Genomic DNA, 20565 nt, shown 5'->3' on the forward strand with positions numbered 1-20565 from the left:
CCCCCTCTCTCCTAGCAAGAGGAGATCTGTGCTGGACTGCTGGAGGCATAAGGCCTGAAGCCTGGGCCTTGTGCTCTTTTCCAAAGAGCTCTCTGCCAGCTAAGCTGCACCTGAGAGACATTTTCTCATTCCTTGCTGCAGTACACCAGAAGGATTGAAGACTCGGAGGTCGGTGGATTCCTGTTCCTAGACGAAAAGGCAGAGAAACCGGACTTGGACTTGTCCGGGTGGTGAGAGCTGTTTAACCACTTCAGCTCCGGACCAATAAACACCTTAAGGACCAGAGGTCTTTTTGCAATTTCGCACTGCGCTGCTTTAACTGGTAATTGCGCGGTCATGCAATATTGCACCCAAACGAAATTTGCGTCCTTTTCTTCCCACAAATAGAGCTTTCTTTTGATGGTATTTGATTGCCTCTGCGATTTTATTTTTTTGCGATATAAATGGAAAAAGAGCGAAAATTTTGAAAAAAAAAGATATTTTCTTCTTTTTGTTATAAGAAAAATCGAATAAACTAAATTTAATCATACATTGAGGGTAAAATTTATTCAGCCACATGTCTTTAGTAAAAAAAATGTCAATAAGCGTATATTTTTTGGTTTGCGCAAAAGTTATAGCGTCTACAAACTAGAGTACATTTTCTGGAATTTACACAGCTTTTAATTTATGACTGCCGATCTCATTTCTTGAGGTGCTAAAATGGCAGGGCAGTACAAATCCCCCCCAAATGACCCCATTTTGGAAAGTAGACACCCCAAGGAAATTGCTGATGGGTATGTTGAGCCCATTGAATATTTATTTTTTTTGTCCTAAGGGATTGAATAATGACAAAAAAAAAAAAAAAAAAAATTTTTTTACAAAAAGTTGTCACTAAATGATATATTGCTCACACATGCCATGGTTATATGTGGAATTGCACCCCAAAATATATTCCGCTACTTCTCCCGAGTATGGGGATACCACATGTGTGGGACTTTTTGGGAGTCTAGTCGCGCACGGCACCCCGAAACCCAATCACCACCTTCAGGATTTCTAAGGGTGCAAATTTTTGATTTAACTCCTCACTACCTATCACAGTTTCGAAGGCCATAAAATGCCAAAATAGCACAAAACCCCCCAAAATGACCCCATTTTGGAAAGTAGACACCCCAAGCTATTTACTGAGAGGCATGTTGAGTCCATGGAATATTTTATATTTTGCCACAAGTTGCGGGAATATTACAAACTTTTTTTTTTTTGCACCAAGTTGTCACTAAATGATATATTGCTCACACATGCTATGGGCAGAAGTCAAATTACACCCCAAAATAAATTCTGCTGCTTCTCCCGAGTACGGGGATACCACATGTGGGGGACTTTTTGGGAGCCTAGCCACGTACGGGACCCCGAAAACCAATCACCACCTTCAGGATTTCTAAGGGTGCAAATTTTTGATTTAACTCCTCACTACCTATCACAGTTTCGAAGGCCATAAAATGCCAAAATAGCACAAAACCCCCCCAAATGACCCCATTTTGGAAAGTAGACACCCCAAGCTATTTACTGAGAGGCATGTTGAGTCCATGGAATATTTTATATTTTGCCAAAAGTTGCGGGAATATTACAAACTTTTTTTTTTTTTGCACAAAGTTGTCACTAAATGATATATTGCTCACACATGCTATGGGCAGAAGTCAAATTACACCCCAAAATAAATTCTGCTGCTTCTCCCGAGTACGGGGATACCACATGTGGGGGACTTTTTGGGAGCCTAGCCACGTACGGGACCCCGAAAACCAAGCACTGCCTTCCGGATTATATATAAAAAACAAACTAACCAGAGTCACCCGTAACACTTATACGGTGATCAGTGGTGAAAGGGTTAACTAGGGGCAATCAGGGGGTTCAAATTTTTATTAGGTAGTATATGGGGGTCCCTGGCGCTATATAAAAACCTGACGGGGAACCTAAATAACTAACTGGCTAACCAGCATCACCAGTGACACTTATACTGTGATCGCTGGTGAAAGGGGGTGAAAGGGTTAACTAGCAGCAATCAGGGGGTTAAAACCATTATTGGGTAGTATATCGGGGTACCTAGCGCTATAAAAACCTGGCGGTGAACCTAAAAAAATAACTAGCTACCTAGCGACACTAGCGACACTGATGCAGCGTTCAGAAAAATTATCGCTTAGTGACACTGGCAAAAGGGGGTGAAAGGGTTAACTAGCGGAAATCAGGGGGTTAAAACCATTATTGGGTAGTATATCGGGGTACCTAGCGCTATAAAAACCTGGCGGTGAACCTAAAAAAATAACTAGCTACCTAGCGACTGTAGCGACACTAATGCAGCGATCAGAAAAACGATCGCTTAGTGACACTGGCAAAAGGGGGTGAAAGGGTTAACTAGCGGCAATCAGGGGGTTAAAACCATTATTGGGTAGTATATCGGGGTACCTAGCGATATAAAAACCTGGCGGTGAACCTAAAAAAATAACTAGCTACCTAGCGACACATGCAGCGATCAGAAAAATGATCGCTTAGTGACACTGGCAAAAGGGGGTGAAAGGGTTAACTAGCGGCAATCAGGGGGTTAAAACCATTATTGGGTAGTATATCGGGGTACCTAGCGCTATAAAAACCTGGCGGTGAACCTAAAAAAATAACTAGCTACCTAGCGACTGTAGCGACACTAATGCAGCGATCAGAAAAATGATCGCTTAGTGACACTGGCAAAAGGGGGTGAAAGGGTTAACTAGTGGCAATCAGGGGGTTAAAACCATTATTGGGTAGTATATCGGGGTACCTAGCGATATAAAAACCTGGCGGTGAACCTAAAAAAATAACTAGCTACCTAGCGACACATGCAGCGATCAGAAAAATGATCGCTTAGTGACACTGGCAAAAGGGGGTGAAAGGGTTAACTCTAGGGGCAATCAGGGGGTTCAATCTTTATTGGGGGGTGATAGGGGGCTACCCTGGACCTAACACTAACTGTCCTGACAGTTTTTACTGTCACAACTGACACTGAATGCATTGATCAGTAAAGAAATGATCAATGCAATCAGTGACACTGTGACTGGGGGGGGAGGGGGGGCGGGGGGGATCGGGGGGCGATCGGGGGGGGGGATCGGGGGGGGTTTGTGTGCCTGTGTGTACCTACATGTCAGTGTAGTGTTGGTGCACACTTACTATTAGTCTTCTCCTCGTAGTCCGGTCAAAAAGACCGCCCCGAGGAGAATGACATCACTTCCTCCTTCCTGTGTAAACAATACACAGGGGAGGAAGCTTCTCATTGGCCAGGAGCGATCCAGAGGGGGTGGCCGAAAACCAACGGCCATCCCCTCATCACGGAGCGCTCCTGGACCGAATCGGACCGCCGTAAACAGCGGGAGGGGGTCCGATCGGACCCCCCACCCGCTGGAAGGCAATCACATAAATCTACGTGATTGTGCCTGCCTGTGCCATTGTGCTGACGTACAATGGCAATACGGCGGTCCTGAAGTGGTTAAAGACAGATGCTTTATCTTTATTATTCGTTTGGATTACAAAGTTGTTCTTCAAGTGCACCACCGAAAGATTGCTAGCGAATATTGTTTTACTGGACTTCCATCTAGATCAGTCAGGCCTGACTGCATAAGTAGATAGTGCTGGATGTTAGTTTACCCATGCGGGGAAGTAGCTGAAAAAGGGCAGCGTTAGAGTTGCATAGCAATACTTTATTATGCTGATTACTCTGTTTATCTTTATTACTGGTTACTGCATGGACCTGCTTATGTGTTGCAATCCAAATGTTTGATTCATGTTATTCCTTTTATAAAACACACCAAGTAAAGTCAGTTATATACTTTCAAAGATTGTCTATGAGCTTGAGTTTTCCACTCACGCACACACACATATTTAGAGTATAAGTGATTTAATGTGTATTGCTAGATACTAACTGTGCCAAAGTGGGTGGAGCAGATTGCCGGGGGGTTGGCGGAGCTGTGCTCAGGACCCAAACCCAACTTGCGGCCCTCTTAAGTGAGGGTATCGCTATAATTATATAGAGAAAATATTCGACAGAGAAAAAAGATTTGACAGAGAGAAAAGATTCTGCAAGTTACTGTCCTAAAAAGTGTTTGGGGACCCGGGTCCTGCCCCAGGGGACATGTATCAATGCAAAAAAAAGTTTTAAAAACTGCCGTTTTTTCGGGAGCAGTGATTTTAATAATGATTAAAGTTAAACAATAAAAGTGTAATATTCCTTTAAATTTCGTAGGGGGGGTTGTCTATAGTATGCCTGTGAAGGGGCTCATGTTTCTGGTGCTTAGAACTGTCCCTGCACAAAGTGTCATTTATGCAGGAAAAAAAAGTCCTTTAAAATCACTTGCAGCTATTATGAATTGTCGGCTCCGTAATACAGAGAACACTCATTGAAAGTCATTGATAAAAAAAAAAAAAAATACATTTAAAAAAAAGCGTGGGGGTCCCCCAAATTCAATTACCAGGCCCTTCAGGTCTGGTATGGATATTAAGGGGAACCCTGCCTCAAATTTAAGAAAAAAATTGACGTGGGGTTCCCCCTAAATATCCATAACCAGACCCTTCAGGTCTGGTATGAATATTAAGGGGAACCCCACGTCAAATGTAAAAAAAATTGACGTGGGGGTCCCCCTAAAAATCCATACCAGACCCTTTATCCTAGCACGCAACCTTGCAGGCCGCAGGAAAAGAGGGGGGGACGAGAGAGCGGCCCCCCTCCCTCCTGAACCGTACCAGGCCACATGCCCTCAACATTGGGAGGATGCTTTGGGGGTCTGTGACCCCTCAAAGCACCTTGTCCCCATGTTGATGAGGACAAGGGCCTCATCCTCACAACCCTGGCCGGTGGTTGTGAGGGTCTGCGGGCGGGGGGCTTATCAGAATCTGGAAGCCCCCTTTAACAAGAGGACCCCCAGATCCCGGCCCCCCCCTGTTTGAAATGGTAAGGGGGTACAAAAGTACCCCTACCATTTCACAAAGAAAGTGTAAAAAATAGTTAAATAAGACAAACACACTTTTGAAAAATTCCATTATTAAAAATCAAAAAAAATAAAAAAAAGATTCCAGCGGTGGTAATCCACTCTTGCTATCCAGCAACGGACGGTCATCTCTCCAGCGATGGCTCATCTCATCCAGCGCAGCGTATCCATCCTTCTTCTGTCTCCGCGGTGGAGACACTGCAAGGATTCCTGCGGCCTGACGTTTCTTATATATGGAGGGCGGGGCCACCTGTCACCTGACCTCGCCCCCCCTCTGACGCAAGGGGAAACCCGGGGTTCCCTGTGACGTATGGGTGATCCCGCACCCCTCTGATGTAACACAGGCAGGTTTCCGTTACATCAGAGCTCCCGAAAAAACGTCCGTTTTTAAAACTTTTTTTTGCAGTAAGTATTTTCAGTAACTTGCAAATTAGTCTTTACATTTAGCACTTTAGATTTTGAATGTTGGCGGCCCATAGACTTTAATAGGGTTCTAAAGTATGCTGTATACTAGCTCCATCGAATCTTCTTTATACATTCGACAGACGCCATAAGCCTTCAAAGACAGATTCGATCGTAATTCATGTGGATTTTCGGACGAATGCAATTTTTGAATGAAAAACAAAATAAATAAAAACGAATTTCGGGAGTAACTAAATAAATTAAGTTTGTGGACGAAAACGAAATTACGAAACAAAATATTTTACTCTGCACATGTCTACTTGAGATCTTTCTCTACTTTCTCTACTGAGCAATCCTAGATTCCTGTCAACATTAGCAAATGGTTATACCTCACTCATAAGTCCCAACAGTTAGACATTTTCTGCCAGGGGTCTGCAGTCCCCTTTGGTGTAGCAACCAATAGCGATGAAAAAGGACATTTGTGATAACTGAAAATTGGTGAACTACTGATCCCAGAAAGTCTGTTGCAAATCCTGCCAACCCTCTTGGCTGCAGCAACTTGACTTCAATGACATCACAGTCTCTCCCTCTGGCTTCACATCCAATCCTGGCATGTCCCTCCCATAGCTTCTCACTCACCGACCCTGGAATGGATTCCTCCTGAATGACTAGCCTGGCAGTGCTCCCACTGTCCTCCTCCTGCTCCTGTTCGGGACAAATCTCAATGACCATGTAAAGAGAGGCTCCAGTCCGTCCCAGCTCATAAGCTCCAGGCCCGACCCCCCCCCCAGAAAGGGGATTCCCTCAAGGGCCACGACAGTGTAATGCATAGAAGTGGGGATCTGGCAATCTCCTCCTTCCATCCCCTTCCTCTTGATAGAGACCGAATGGTTCCTGGCAGGCCGACCCGCCTTTACAACCAGGATTCAATCTCTGTAGATGGCACACCCCAATTTCCACTCCTCAGTAACGTCCACAAATCGGGCCCAAACTTCACTTTCTGGCACTCACAGGGGTTTGGGGGCGTGCAGCAAATCCAAGACAAGGTCATCCTCCCACTCTCCCTGGGAGTTCTCCACAATGTCCATTATCCGAGAGGGGACATATGGGTAGTCCAGACCCGACTCCAGAGCGACGCTTCTCTGTACCTCCTTCTGGAAGCGAGAGAACGGGGGTAATTCCTTAGGTCTCCCCTTCCCAGGCAAGACACAAACATCCTGGGATCTCACCACCCACTGCCTATAGGTGGGCGCTCTGGTTTGGGTAGTGGAGGGTCTGTATATGAAGAGTTTGCTGCATGGGACAGGAGTCAATACTGTAGGCTGAGAATCTTTTCCTGCTTCTGACCGGCTCTCTGGGGGATGGGAACCTCCTGTCTCCCACTCCTCCTCTTCGGAACTTTCCTCAGGGGATGACCACTCTATTAGCCTCTCCAAACATCCAAAGTTTTCCAGTATTCTGGGAGAACCCCAATCTATGACCCGGTCTTCGCTTTCCTCATCCAGCTCACCTGGAGGCGCACCTCCCTCTGACAAAGGCTCCCTACGGATAATTACAGCAAGGGACTTAGAGCTGGCCAGGTTTTCAGGGATGTCATTCTGCTCCTGCACACTAGCACAGTCACCTCTGCTGTCGGAATCCGACACTCTGGACAGTGCAAACAGAGTCGCTCCACTCCATCTAATACCCCCAAGGTGAGCCATCCACATAGCTCCAACCGAACGCCAGTATCCACCAGCACCCGCTCCTGCACATCAGGTAACCACTGCAATGTGAGCATCAGCCGATTGCCCTCCACCATCTTCAGCTGCCTCGTGATGTCTGCTACTAGCGAGAACTTGTTTGTTTCCTCCAGGGCATGGCTCCGCCCTCATACTCTTTGTCTGCCCGGCGCCTGAGGAACTGATAAGCAGGTTATTTTCTGCAAGCGCAACTTTAACCCCTCGCTGGACAAACTGGAGTTAGCAGACATGCTGATGCTAGCAGGATTTGCCCAGACATGTTGCTTAGAGCGGATGCGCCAAAGTAACTAGAAACTGATAGCAGGTATATTGTCCAGTGGTAGCCTATGGCAACAATAAAGTCAATAGCCAATGCCTCCCTGTAAAGAACTGACTTGACATAGTCCCGTCCGCAGGCACCCCCAGGCAGCTTCCCATCACCCGGGGCAACAGTAGACATTCTCAGGCACACTTTACTGTCTTTAAGCAGAAGTTTGGAGCAAAGTTCAAGTTAGCTGTATTCCAATTTCCCACGCCGTACAGAGCGCTGGACATATTTGTAATCCATGGGCGCGATTGCCAGCCGTGGTTGCCATGGGTGACGGCACATATTTTACAGTCACTGAATTGCAGGATTGGTATAAGTGTCCACCCCAGCACTGGTTTGGGGTAACTGGGTAGCAGGAATAGCAATATTGACAATCCCGGATGGTTTCTATTGACAACGACACTTGTTAAAAGCTGAATTGCAGGCAAACACACAAGTTCTTTCCCTAAGTTGGGGTAAAGGAGAAGCAGTTGCCAGAGGGATGATCACTCCCATTGCCAGAGGCAAGTGTAAAGGGATGGTGTTCTGAAGGAGTACCAGAGCAGATGCTTCACTAGCCAGGGACAGTGAAGTACATGGGAAAGCTTCAGTAGAGACTCTTCCAGGAATACAGCAGGTAACTGTGAGCAAAGCCTAAAGGGGTACAGCGGGTAGCTGTAAGTAAAGCTTGGACATAAGTACAGCGGGTAGCTGTGAGTCAAGTCTGAGGGATCCAGTGGATAGCTGTGATTTCAGGAGCCCAGCGGGTAGCGTGAGTGAAGCTTGAAGAATACAGTGGGTAGCTGTGAGTTGAGTTCAAGGGATCCAGCAGGTAGCTGAGAGTCCAAGATATTGTGAGTCAAGTTGTTGCTATAGGAGACAGCCGTTACAAATACAGATCGCTGCAATCAGCTTAAAGTCCCTTTTTCTGTATTGCTTTCTGCCTAGTTATATTTTTGTCTGCAGAGTCTGCCAAGTTGCTATTGCATTTGCCTAAGGGTGTCCTGTGCCCTAACCCTCTCTCCCCTGTTCCTGTTAAGAGAAATAAAAACTTTCTTTGTTCATTTTTAAAGTGACTGGTGCCCATTTTTCCATGTTGCACTACACCCACCATGCTTAATAACCTGCACCCTGAGCAGGAATGTCAACTCTCCCTGACTCTGGAGGCTACCATCAGGCCCTTAGAGATCGGGGAGACTGCTACATTATTGTTTTTAACATTGACAAAATAACAAGCACCATAGTATAGCAGAAGAGTATTGGGACACAGCCCCGCGTACCAACAAAGGTTTAGATAAAATATTGCAAATATACAGCAGAGAAATTGTTAAACCCGAGCATGGGTGTATACAGGTTGACGATGTACCATAATGGCATTGAAAACTTATAATGGTCAATAAAGTGGTGTCAGCTTGAAGCCAGCCAGAGGTCAATATCAGAGAGAAGGAAAAGGAAAGAAAGCAAAGAGGGAATGAGGAACAAAGAACCAAGAAGAAGGAAAGGGTGAGCACAAGCAGCAGGATTCAGGGGGAAACAGGCCATCACAAGGGTTCCTAATTGGTAAGCAGGTATTATGTCAAGAGGGGCAATCAGGGATTTTTCTTTATGTCCTTGTTGTATGTGTCACATAATTCATTTTCTACTTTAGTCTTTGGAAGGTTATCAGAAATAGTGTTGGGCGGGGGGGTCATAATACTATGACATTTCAGGTATTAATCATTTAATAATAAAAAATAGTAGGGATGTTTTATTGCTAAATGAATTGCCCTACATCAGTAAATCATTTTTGGTTCATACTTCTCAAAAGTACCAATCTGAGGTAAAGCCAAACTCCTAGGTCTGTTAAAAAAAAAATCCCTTAATTTTTTATAATTAATAAAAAAAATGTAATTAAACAAGAATGCATATAACATTAAGGGTGGCTACAACATTTGGCCAAGTAAGCAGTATTGTTTAACAATTACTTTAGCAGTACAGCATTTGATTAAAGGGTTTGTAAACCCTCGTTTTTTTTTTTTTGTTTTTTTTGTTATTTTAAATAACAAACACAGAGTGGCCCTGATCCTTGTCTTCTGGGGTCCCCCGGCAGCTCTCATGGCACCTCCTAGCATTGGTAAACCTCCTAGGAGAAGCGCTCTCCTGGGGGGGTTACCTTGCGGGCACGCTCCCGAGTCCAGCATTTGCGTCTATAGACACAGAATGGCAGACTCTGCCTCGCCCCGGCAACCGCGTCCTTGAATTTGATTGACAGCAGTGGGAGCCAATGGCTGCACTGCTATCAATCTATCCAATCAAGAGAGGAAGAGCACTTCTCGACCGAGGGAACGAAGGGCTCAGGTGAATAAAACGGGGGGGGGGGAGGGCAGTCAGTGTCAGAAGTTTTTTCACCTTACTGCATATGATGCAATAAGGTGAAATACCATGAGGGTAACCTCTTTAAGCTAATAACACAGGGTTCAGGACTTAGTATTAAACACTGAGCATAGGTGGTGGTCATTTTTATGTCTGTCAATTTAAAAAGAGGGGGGGGGGGCTCTTTCAACAAGCCACAAGGTATAAGTAAAGGTGGGAGTTGGATGTCAGTTGGAGGGTCTTTAGCTGTTAATCTAGTTTGATAACACTGGGTATTTCAGAAGTGTGCTATTCATTGTGCTATTGATTGTTAGGTGTCAATTGGTAAGGTTTGAAAAAATGACTCCCAAATGTCAAAGAATTTATGTTGGACAAGATATTTAAAAAAGTAACAAAAAAAACAAAAAAATGTCCAACATTTGATACCCATTTTATTTTTTTTAATGGGAAAGAAGGAAATAACACGTATCTTGTAGGTTAGGATGTAAGCGTGCACAAAGCCTTATAAACCCAAATTTCCTTTGTCTAGACACTACACAGAAGATCTCTGCCTTTACGATCAAGATAGTGATAGTGATGTCACTATGCCACGTTGCCGCTTCCTGGCTGAGAAGTGTCTGGGGAGAAAAAGGCTTCACTTTCTAGATAATGGACCATGCAATGATGTCAACCTAAACTGGATGCGAGACAGGATATCATTGTCTAGCCGCAGCATAAAGAGGGAGGCTTGTGGATACGACTTCTGTTATGACTGGGAGCGATGTACAGGTACAGTTCAATGTGATATATCAGTCCACACTGTAAAGCACAATTCCAGACAATTTTTTATTTATTTTTTTGGACAGAGTGGGGAAAGGTGAAAACTCATGACAGGTTTGTTGTTGTTTCTGTAGCCAGGGAATTTGTCTTTACCTCTGGTATGGTCACTGAGACAGGAAGTTGAAATCTCCTCTACAGAACCATGGATTCCATAGAAACCTCAATATGCTTATACCCCTTCCCCGCTTTATTCAAAATAAGAAAAAAGTTTTGGCTACACTTGGGCTTTATAGAAAATGATCAAACATCATTTTTCTAAAATTTACATTATGAAAGTCTTCTGTGGACAACCATTCAAACTGAGTTCAGATATTTTCAGTGAAGGATACTGTTAATGTTATAACATACAAAGACATTTTAGACAATTGTGAGCTTCCATCCTTGGGATAACAGTTTGGAGAAGGCCCTTTTCTTCTCCAGCATGTGTACAAAACCATTTCCCTAAAGACATGGTTTGACGAGCCAGGTATAGAGGAACTTCAATGGCCTGCATGCAGACTTGACCTTAACCCTACTGAACACCTTCAGGATGAATTTTAACACCGTTTGTGAGCCAGGTCTTTTATCCAGATGACCTCACAAATGTTCCTAGGTCTGAATAGGCATCACTTCCCACAGACACACTGCAGAATCTTGTGGAAAGCTTTCCCAAAGGAGGGGAGGCCATATTACCTTCAAAGTGGACACAACTCCATATCACAGTGGAACATAACAGTTATTTAGCAAACATTGCTAACATCTTACCTGCCTCCGAGCAATGTTTTTTTTTTAAATGTACACTGTGCATGTAGAAGTTAGTATACAATCCTAGAATGTGCAAGGGGCTGAGATGATTACATATATACAGCATGTAAAGTGCTGCATAAAACTGATGGTGTTATATAAGTGCCTGTAATTTAAAAAAATAAAATAATATTAACACTGTTGCATGTACACAGTATATACCAGTGGCGGTATGTCCATAACGGCGCACGGGAGCCAATCCCTCGCTCCAGCCACCCCCTCTATGACCAATGGATAGATTCATGCATTGTTTAAAAGGGAAAAATCTGCGCTAACCAGTGATAATTGATTAACCACTTGCTTACTGGGCACTTAAACCCCCCTCAGTCCCAGACCAATTTTCAGCTTTCAGCGCTGATGCACTTTGAGTGACAATTACGCGGTCATACAACACTGTACCCAAATGAAATTTTTATCATTTTTTTCCCACAAATAGAGCTTTCTTTTGGTGGTATTTAGTTACAGCTCGGAGTTTTATTTTTTGCTAAACAAACAAAAAAAGATGCAAAAAAAAAAAAAAAAAAAATCATGTTTTAATAGTTTGTTATAAAATTTTGCAAACGGGTCATTTTTCTCCTTCATTGAAGTGCGCTGATTAGGCGGCACTGATAGGCTGCATTGGTGGGCACTGATGGGCTGCATTGGTGGGCACTGATGGGCTGCATTGGTGGGCACTGATGGGCTGCACTGGTGGGCACTGATAGGCATAGTTAAGGCGGCACTAATAGGCACAGATAAGGCGGCACCGATGGGCACAGATAAGGCGGCACTGATGGGCAAAGATGGGCACAGATAAGATGGCACGGATGGGTGGCACGGATAAGTGGCACGGATGGGTGGCACGGATGGGCACTGATAGGTACCACAGATAGATGGGACTGATGGGCACTGATAGGTGGCCCTGATAGGTGGCTCTGATAGGTGGCACTGCTGGGCACTGATGGGCGGCACTGCTGGGCACTGATGGGCGGCACTGCTGGGCACTGATGGGCGGCACTGGGGTGCAGCACCTTTGAGGCAGATTGGGTGGCACTGTGGGGTGGCACTGTGGGTGGCACTGTGGGTGGCACTGTGGGTGGCACTGTGGGCACTATGGGCACTGACAGGGGGCACTGACGGGGGGCACTTACTTTTTCTTTTATTTTACTTCAGGATGGCACTGCGGGAGGCAGGTGGGCACAGGCAGGTGGCAGGTGGTCCCTTGTATTGATGGCCGTGATCGGCTTTTTTTTTCTCTCCTCGCGCTGTCAGCGCGAGGAGGAATAATAGCCGATTACCGGCTCCGTTCTGTCACATGATCAGCTGTCATTGGCTGACAGCTGATCACGTGATAAGGGGTCGGGATCGACCCCTTACACGGATCGGTGATCAGGCGAGTCTCACGGACTCGCCGATCACAGAGCGCGCCGCGCGCGCCCCTCAGGGGGCGCGCAGGCCGCCCGTAACCAGGACGACGTCAATAGACGTAGTCCTGAAAATGTAGGTCCGCGCTAATGCCGTCATTTGGCAATAGCGCGGATCTGAAGTGGTTAATGAGGTACAAATGACCTCAAATAAACACAATGTGCAACAATGTACAAAGGTATGTGGAAAAAATAAATACATTTTGGAGTAAATAAACGCCACCTAAAGCAACACTCAAAGGTGATAAAACATTGCTGCCACTAAAAAAAACTAAATATAGGGTTAAGTGTAAGTGAAAAAGAGCTTCAATTGCACAACCTAGGTGAGATTTAGTCAGATAATATAAATAAATAAATCATCAAATTTTATCAACAAATCAATAAATAATATAAGTGACATAGTGTCGTTCATCCCCTAAGGGGGGGGGGGGGGGGGAGTAATTCTTTTTCCTTTTTTCCTTTCTTCTTTTTTTTTTAATTACCCAATGACCGAATCCATAAAATAAATAAACAAACAGTGTTAGGCCTCATGCACACGAGACGCAGATGAAACCTCTGTTAAAAAAAAGCTGAAACGCGCGTTTAGAAACGCGCGTTTTGCCGCGTTTGCATGTCGCGTTTAGACGCGTTTAGACGCGTTTGCGTTTAGACGCGTTTATAAAGATAACATCATGTAGACCCTCCCCAAGCTCTCAAAGCATTTTTTTAAACTATTTCTGCTATTTTGATCAGAGTGAGCAGCAGCAGCATAGAGAGCAGTTGTACACTTGCATTTGCCGTGTCACTTGCCACGGCACCTGCCACAAGTTGTGGATTGTCCACTTGCCACGTCACTTGCCACAAGTTGGGGATTGTCCACTTGCCACATCACCTGCCACGTCACCTGCCACAAATTGTGGATTGTCCACTTGCCACGTCACTTGCCACATCACCTGCCACGTCACTTGCCACGAGATGTGGATTGTCCACTTTCCACGTCATCTGCCATGCCACCTGCCACAAGCTGTGGATTGTCCACTTGCCACGTCACCAGCCACATCACCTGCCACAAGTTGTGGATTGTCTACTTGCCGCGTCACTTGCCACATCACCTGCCACGTCACCTGCCACAAGTTGTGGATTGTTCACTTGCCACGTCACCTGCCACGTCACCTGCCACGTCACCTGCCACAAGTTGTGGATTGTCCACTTGCCACGTCACTTGCCACAAGCTGTGGATTGTCCACTTGCCACATCACTTGCCACGTCACCTGCCACATCACTTGCCACGTCACCTGCCACAAGTTTTGGATTGTCCACTTGCCACGTCAGCTGCCACGTCACTTGCCACGAGATGTGGATTGTCCACTTTCCACGTCATCTGCCATGCCACCTGCCACAAGCTGTGGATTGTCCACTTGACACGTCACCAGCCACATCACCTGCCACAAGTTGTGGATTGTCCACTTGCCACGTGACTTGCCACATCACCTGCCACGTCACTTGCCACATCACCTGCCACAAGTTGTGGATTGTCTACTTGCCGCGTCACTTGCCACTTCACCTGCCACGTCACTTGCCACGTCACCTGCCACAAGTTGTGGATTGTTCACTTGCCACGTCACCTGCCACGTCACCTGCCACAAGTTGTGGATTGTCCACTTGCCACGTCACTTGCCACATGCTGTGGATTGTCCACTTGCCACATTACTTGCCACGTCACCTGCCACAAGTTTTGGATTGTCCACTTGCCACGTCAGCTGCCACGTCACTTGCCACATCACCTGCCACGTCACCTGCCACAAGTTGTGGATTGTCCACTTACCACGTCACCAGCCACATCACCTGCCACAAGTTGTGGATTGTCCACTTGCCACACCACTTTCCACGTCACCTGCCACGTCACCTGCCACAAGATGTGGATTGTCCACTTGCCACGTCACCAGCCACATCACCTGCCACAAGTTGTGGATTGTCCACTTGCCACGTCCCTTGCCACGTCCCCTGCCACGTCACCTGCCACAAGTGGATTGTCCACTTGCCACATCACTTGCCACATCACCTGCCACAAGTTGTGGATTGTCCACTTGCCACGTCACCTGACACAAGTTGTGGATTGTCCACTCGCCACGTCACTTGCCACATCCCCTGCCACAAGTGGATTGTCCACTTGCCACATCACTTGCCCCATCACCTGCCACAAGTTGTGGATTGTCCACTTGCCACGTCAGCTGACACAAGTTGTGGATTGTCCACTCGCCACGTCACTTGCCACATCACCTTCCACAAGTGGATTGTCCACTTGCCACGTCACTTGCCACGTCCCCTGCCACAAGTGGATTGTCCACTTGCCACGTCACTTGCCACGTCACCTGCCACAAGTTGTCTATTGTCCACTTGCCACGTCAGATGCCAGTCACCTGCCACAAGTTGTTGATTTTCCACTTGCCACGTCACCTGCCAAGTCACTTGCCGCGTCACCTGCCAGGTCACTTGCCACGTCACCTGCCACAAGTTGTCTATTGTCCACTTTCCACGTCACTTGCCACTTCACCTGCCACGTCACTTGCCACAAGTTGTGGATTGTCCACTTGCCACATCACTTGCCACCTGCCATGTCACTTGCCACAAGTTGTGGATTGTCCACTTGCCACGTCACTTGCCACAAGTTGTGGATTGTCCACTTGCAATTGCAATTGTTTAAAATATTTTTCTAATGGTTTTTCATCATTTGCAATCATTTTTGAGATTTTTAATGTAAAAAAAAAGGTCACCTTTAAAAACGCATATAAACGCAAACGCGGCTAAACGCGGTAGCGGCGTTTTGCCGCGTTTTGCCGCGTTTTGCGTCTGAAACGCAGAAATTTTTGTTTCTGAACGCATTTTTTTGCTTCTGGAAAAACGAGATTAAACGCAACTGCATATAAACGGAAAAAAACGAGACTGTGTGCATGGACACATAGGATAACATTGAATGAGTTCAGGTGCAGTTGAAAAAACTGTCCAACTGCATCTGAACGCGCGTTTAACTGCGTCTCGTGTGCATGAGGCTTTATGTGAAGAAATTAAACAAATGTCCACAGCGTATGAACACACAATTATATGAATTAATGGTGGCTATGGTTATAAGTCCATATGTTCTGCAGGGTCAAAGCAAACCTCCATAGGTTTTAACACATCAAAGATTCTTTATCAAAAAAGCTTTGATGTGTTAAAACCCATTGCGGTTTATACGTTTTTTTTTTGCCCTATATGGTGGACGGAGGAAGTTTTTTCACAGCCAGTGAAGCAAGGAGAGTAGTGTGGAAGGAAAACAGCTGAGCATGAAGCAGGAGAGCGATCACCTTTGATTGGAGAGCAGATCGTCCTTGCTGAGGAAGCGAGTGGGATATCGCTCGGTGTGGAGGGTTCATTCTGATAAATGCCTATTTGATCCTTGGATCTGGTAAGCGTGCCATTTGGGCATTTTCACATATCGCTTGCGGGATTACATGTGGAGGCTGTATTAGAAGAAATAGAGCAAAGAAAAACTGTTGCCCTTCAGTTAAAGTTTGCTTATTTTCCACCATTTGGGAAGAAATTATTTGAAGTTTTTTGCTTTGACTCTGCAGAACCCATGGACTTAAGGAAAAAAGGAAAAATAATTACTTTTTTTTTCCCGTTAGGGGATTAACGACACTATTTGTCATTTATATTATTTATTGATTTGTTAATAATATTTGATGATTTATTTATTTATATTATCTCACTAAACCTCACCTAGGTTGCACAATTGCTCTTTTTCATAGATTCATGCATAGCACAGTGGCAGCGTTTGATGGTCACAGTGGCAGCCTTTGATGGACACAGTGGCAGCCTTGGACACAGTGGCAGCGTTTGATGGTCACAGTGGCAGCCTTTGATGGACACAGTGGCAGCCTTTGATGGACACAGTGGCAGCGTTTGATGGACACAGTGGCAGCGTTTGATGGTCACAGTGGCAGCCTTTGATGGGCACAGTGGCAGCGTTTGATGGGCACAGTGACGGTGTTTGATGGCGCAGTGGCTGCATTTGATGGCACAGTGGCTGCAATTGATGGGCAAAGTGGCTGCGTTTGTTGGTCACAGTGAGGCTGCAATTGATGAGTTTTTTTCAGAATTTTTCAGTTTGTTTGCGCCCCCCAAAAAAATTTTGAGCACCAGCCGCCACTGGTCTATACACGGTGGTTACATCATTTTGGGCTACCCAGTCAAGATGATTGAAAAGGCCAAACCCAGAAGAATATTGGGTAAAGATGTTAATGCTGGTGGAAGAGTAATGAGAGACATGGCTAGCATTGCAGTGCTGTAAAGGGATGCTTTGGCAGGGAAGTTTGTCACAATGTACAAGTATGCGCAGCTTGGCAAAAACCTTGGACTCTGGTAGTGGAGTTTAATCTCGCTTTAATGCTCATTGGTATGTCTATGGGGTTGGATGGGATGGATGACCAACAAGCTCATATAGGCGCGATGGTCAGGTGTCCATGACTTTTACATAACATTATGAATCAATATATCACAAATTATATTCTATTGCTATAGATAATGAAGTCATACACATTAGCTTTTCATTGAGCAGGTATCACAATGCTGTTATTTTTTGATTTACGAAAAGTTGAGTATCTAGGTGTCCAGTTCTTAATGGCCAGTTAATGAAATTATATACATTTATTGACATCTGATAGTGGAATTTTGTATATGCTTCTACATATATTATTTTATACTCTGTTGAAGTGGTCTCCTCCATTTATCATGTCATTAGCAACATTTCAACCTGAAAGGCAGTGGTGAGCTACACTAAATGTAAAAACACAGCCCTCAAAACATTGAAGTTATTAATACTGTTAAGTCTTTAATTAAATTAACTTCTGCTTAAATTCATGCCTATGGAAAGTTTATAATCCAATGCAGCAGATGCCATGGAGCAGATGCTGAGAGCAAATGGGATCAGAATTAAAGGAAGCTGAAGGATGCATGTGACTCCCAAGCCACTGGCTGAGGACCACCGCTTTATGTAATCTCATCTTAATATTTTATTATTCAGACAGATGCATTTAATTTCTCATGAGGTGTACATTTCTGGAATATTCCCAGTTTGTTAAGACAGATATTTAAACATGACTTATTGCAGTGCTTCATCGTTCTTCTGCTACTGTTGAACAAATTTCTAATCAATCTCATTTTTTCTTGGCAGACTCACAGTGCTTTTGCCTGTTCCCGTATCAGTGCCCTGAAAATAATGAACAGCTGTTCTGCATCAAGACTGGTTCTTCTGGGAGGAAGAAAACCGTCAACCTATGTGGACTGGGAGCCATTAAGTGCTCAAAGCTGAAAGTTGATGTAGCTCACGATGGAGCCTGTGCTCTGTAACCAGTAAATACTTGTATATGTATTGTATGTGTGTGGCCTAAGACAACATCTTATGAGTAATGATATTAAAGAAAAATTTTACAAAGCTCTATTTGTACCTAAGATGACCAACAAACATTATTCCAGAACAGTTACAGAAAACCTGTGATCCTTTCTGAGAAACAATACTTTCAATGGGATTCTAATTCTTTTAATGGTGGCCATTCACGCTTCCATAAATGATTGATTTCTTTTCAGATTCATCTCTGTCAATAGGAATAATCGTTCTATAGTTTACAACGCCTTTGACTGATATGCTACCTATAGGGAAGTGGATTTTGATCAATAGTTAAGATATAATCGTAACTTACAAATGTACGTTATTGATCACATCTCTTTTTCAACCATGCAATCTCATAATCAGATTGATCAAAATATGATCATATTTATGAGCAAGGTATCTCAGAGCTTCCGATCGATAAAAAAAAGGTAATTTTCCATCCTGACCAATCAACTTGGTTGATCTAACGATATTGAGTCTGAATCCATTAGAAGTGATGTTATGGCTTTTCGATTGTTTGCAGATTCGATCATTTTGATCACACATTGGTCGGATGAAAATGTTGAAGTGAGTATCGCCACCATAAGCAAATATCAAATAACAAATATTGCTGTGCTAGCCAATAAACCACTACTTATACTATTCCAAATGTGTGATGTACCTTATTTTGTGTCATACCTGTATATAACACAACCAATCAATATGTGCAAATAAATCAAAAGAAAATTAAATAAACACTAAAAACAGTCCTTATTGTACACGTGTCTAGTCTCCGTGTTGCCTTTCGTTACAACTTATAATAACCGTGTGTTCCAAATATTAAATAAATCAAGTGCAAATGTGCCCTTCATATTCTACGCCAGACATGCAAAGATTTGCTCTCACTTTCTGTTTGGAAATCTCTTCAATGGGACACAGATGGTGAAAAAAAAGTTGACACTGGTTATAGCCCTCCCTTGCTCTATCCAAAATCAAAAAAAAATGTGGCTATAGCTCACTATTAACTCCCTTTTACCTTTTGGTCATGCTAGAATTCCAGTGAGCGGAAAACTTTCTGTGCTTTCTGCCAGTGCTTCACCATAGCCAGTTATCGTTTTCCTCAATTCTAATCCCAACCCCCCAGTTGGGCAGCCAGTCCTTTACCCCACTTTCTGTCCATGCCCCCTGCCAAATTAGATATCTTTGCCAGAGTAATTTTAAGTAGGAATAAGGAAAACATCTCATGGGTGGGCACTGAAATCTTTTACCATGCTTCTCATCCCTCACTTGGCATATTACGTATCTGAGCCAGGGTTAGTTTAAATTGGCCTAAGGCAAATTTTTAATGGATGGGTCCCCAGTCTTTTACCCCACCTCTATCAGTGTAAGCAATCAGTGCCCATTATTGCCACCCATCAGTGCCCATCACTGCCACCTATCGGTGCCCATCATTGCCGCCTAATCAGTGTACATCAATGAAGGAGAAAAATTACCCGTTTGCAAAATTTTATGACAAAATATTAAAAAATATATATATTTTTTTTTATTTGGTCTTTTTCTATTTTTTTAACAAAAAATAAAAACTGCAGAGGTGATCAAATACCACCAAAAGAAAGCTCTATTTGTGGGAGAAAAAATAAATTTAGGTACAGTGTTGTATGACCCTGCAATTGTCATTCAAAATACATCAGCACTGAAAGCTGAAAATTGGTCTGGACAGGAGGGGGGTTTAAGTGCCCAGTAAGCAAGTGGTTAAAGAGGCCCAAGGCAAAAATCTCATGAGCAGGGCACTCAATCCTTTGCCCTATTCTTTGCATAGTCCTGACTATGCAAAATAAGATAGGGACTGCTCCTGAAGATTGGTTTTCTAAGAGACTATCAGAAGCCACAGGGATGTTACAAGGGATTGTCAGGAACTACCAATATATATATATATATATATATATATATATATATATATATATATATATATATATATGCTCCCCATTCACACCTTAGACCTTGTAACACTAATAAGTCACATGACACCGGGGAGGGAAAATGGCTAATTGGGCCCAATTTGGGCATTTCCACTTAGGGGTGTATTCACTTGTTGTCAGCAGTTTAGACATTAATGGCTGTGTGTTGAGTTATTTTGAGGGCACAGCAAATTTACACTACAAGCTACAAGCTGTACACTCACTACTTTACATTATAGCAAAGTGTCATTTCTTCAATGTTGTCACAATGTGAGGGGTCTCACTTTTGTGAGATACTGTATATATCTATCTATCTATCTATCTATCTATCTATCTATCTATCTATATATATATATATATATATATATATTATATAAAATTATACTAATTACTGGTATACACCAATGTTAATAGTGACCTACAATAAGTCCAAAATCAATACTGTATACAAA

General features: G+C 44.0%; 1 protein-coding gene across 2 annotated transcripts in view; it reads left to right on the forward strand.

Moving 5' to 3' along the window:
* Window positions 1–18818, forward strand: part of C6 (complement C6) — a 214540-nt gene extending 195722 nt beyond the window's left edge. For both annotated transcript variants that reach the window (XM_077462806.1, XM_077462804.1), the window contains exons 17-18: window positions 10294–10532; window positions 17961–18818. In XM_077462806.1, coding sequence (XP_077318932.1) covers window positions 10294–10532; window positions 17961–18136 — 415 coding nt within the window. In that variant the 3' untranslated portion in view covers window positions 18137–18818. The remainder of the gene's footprint in view (window positions 1–10293; window positions 10533–17960) is intronic.
* The last annotated feature ends 1747 nt before the right edge of the window (window positions 18819–20565 follow it).

The sequence above is a fragment of the Lithobates pipiens genome, unplaced genomic scaffold, assembly GCF_037356315.1.
Source record: "Lithobates pipiens isolate NorthernLeopardFrog02 unplaced genomic scaffold, aLitPip1_a1.2 Scaffold_3, whole genome shotgun sequence".
Lineage (NCBI taxonomy): Eukaryota > Metazoa > Chordata > Amphibia > Anura > Ranidae > Lithobates > Lithobates pipiens.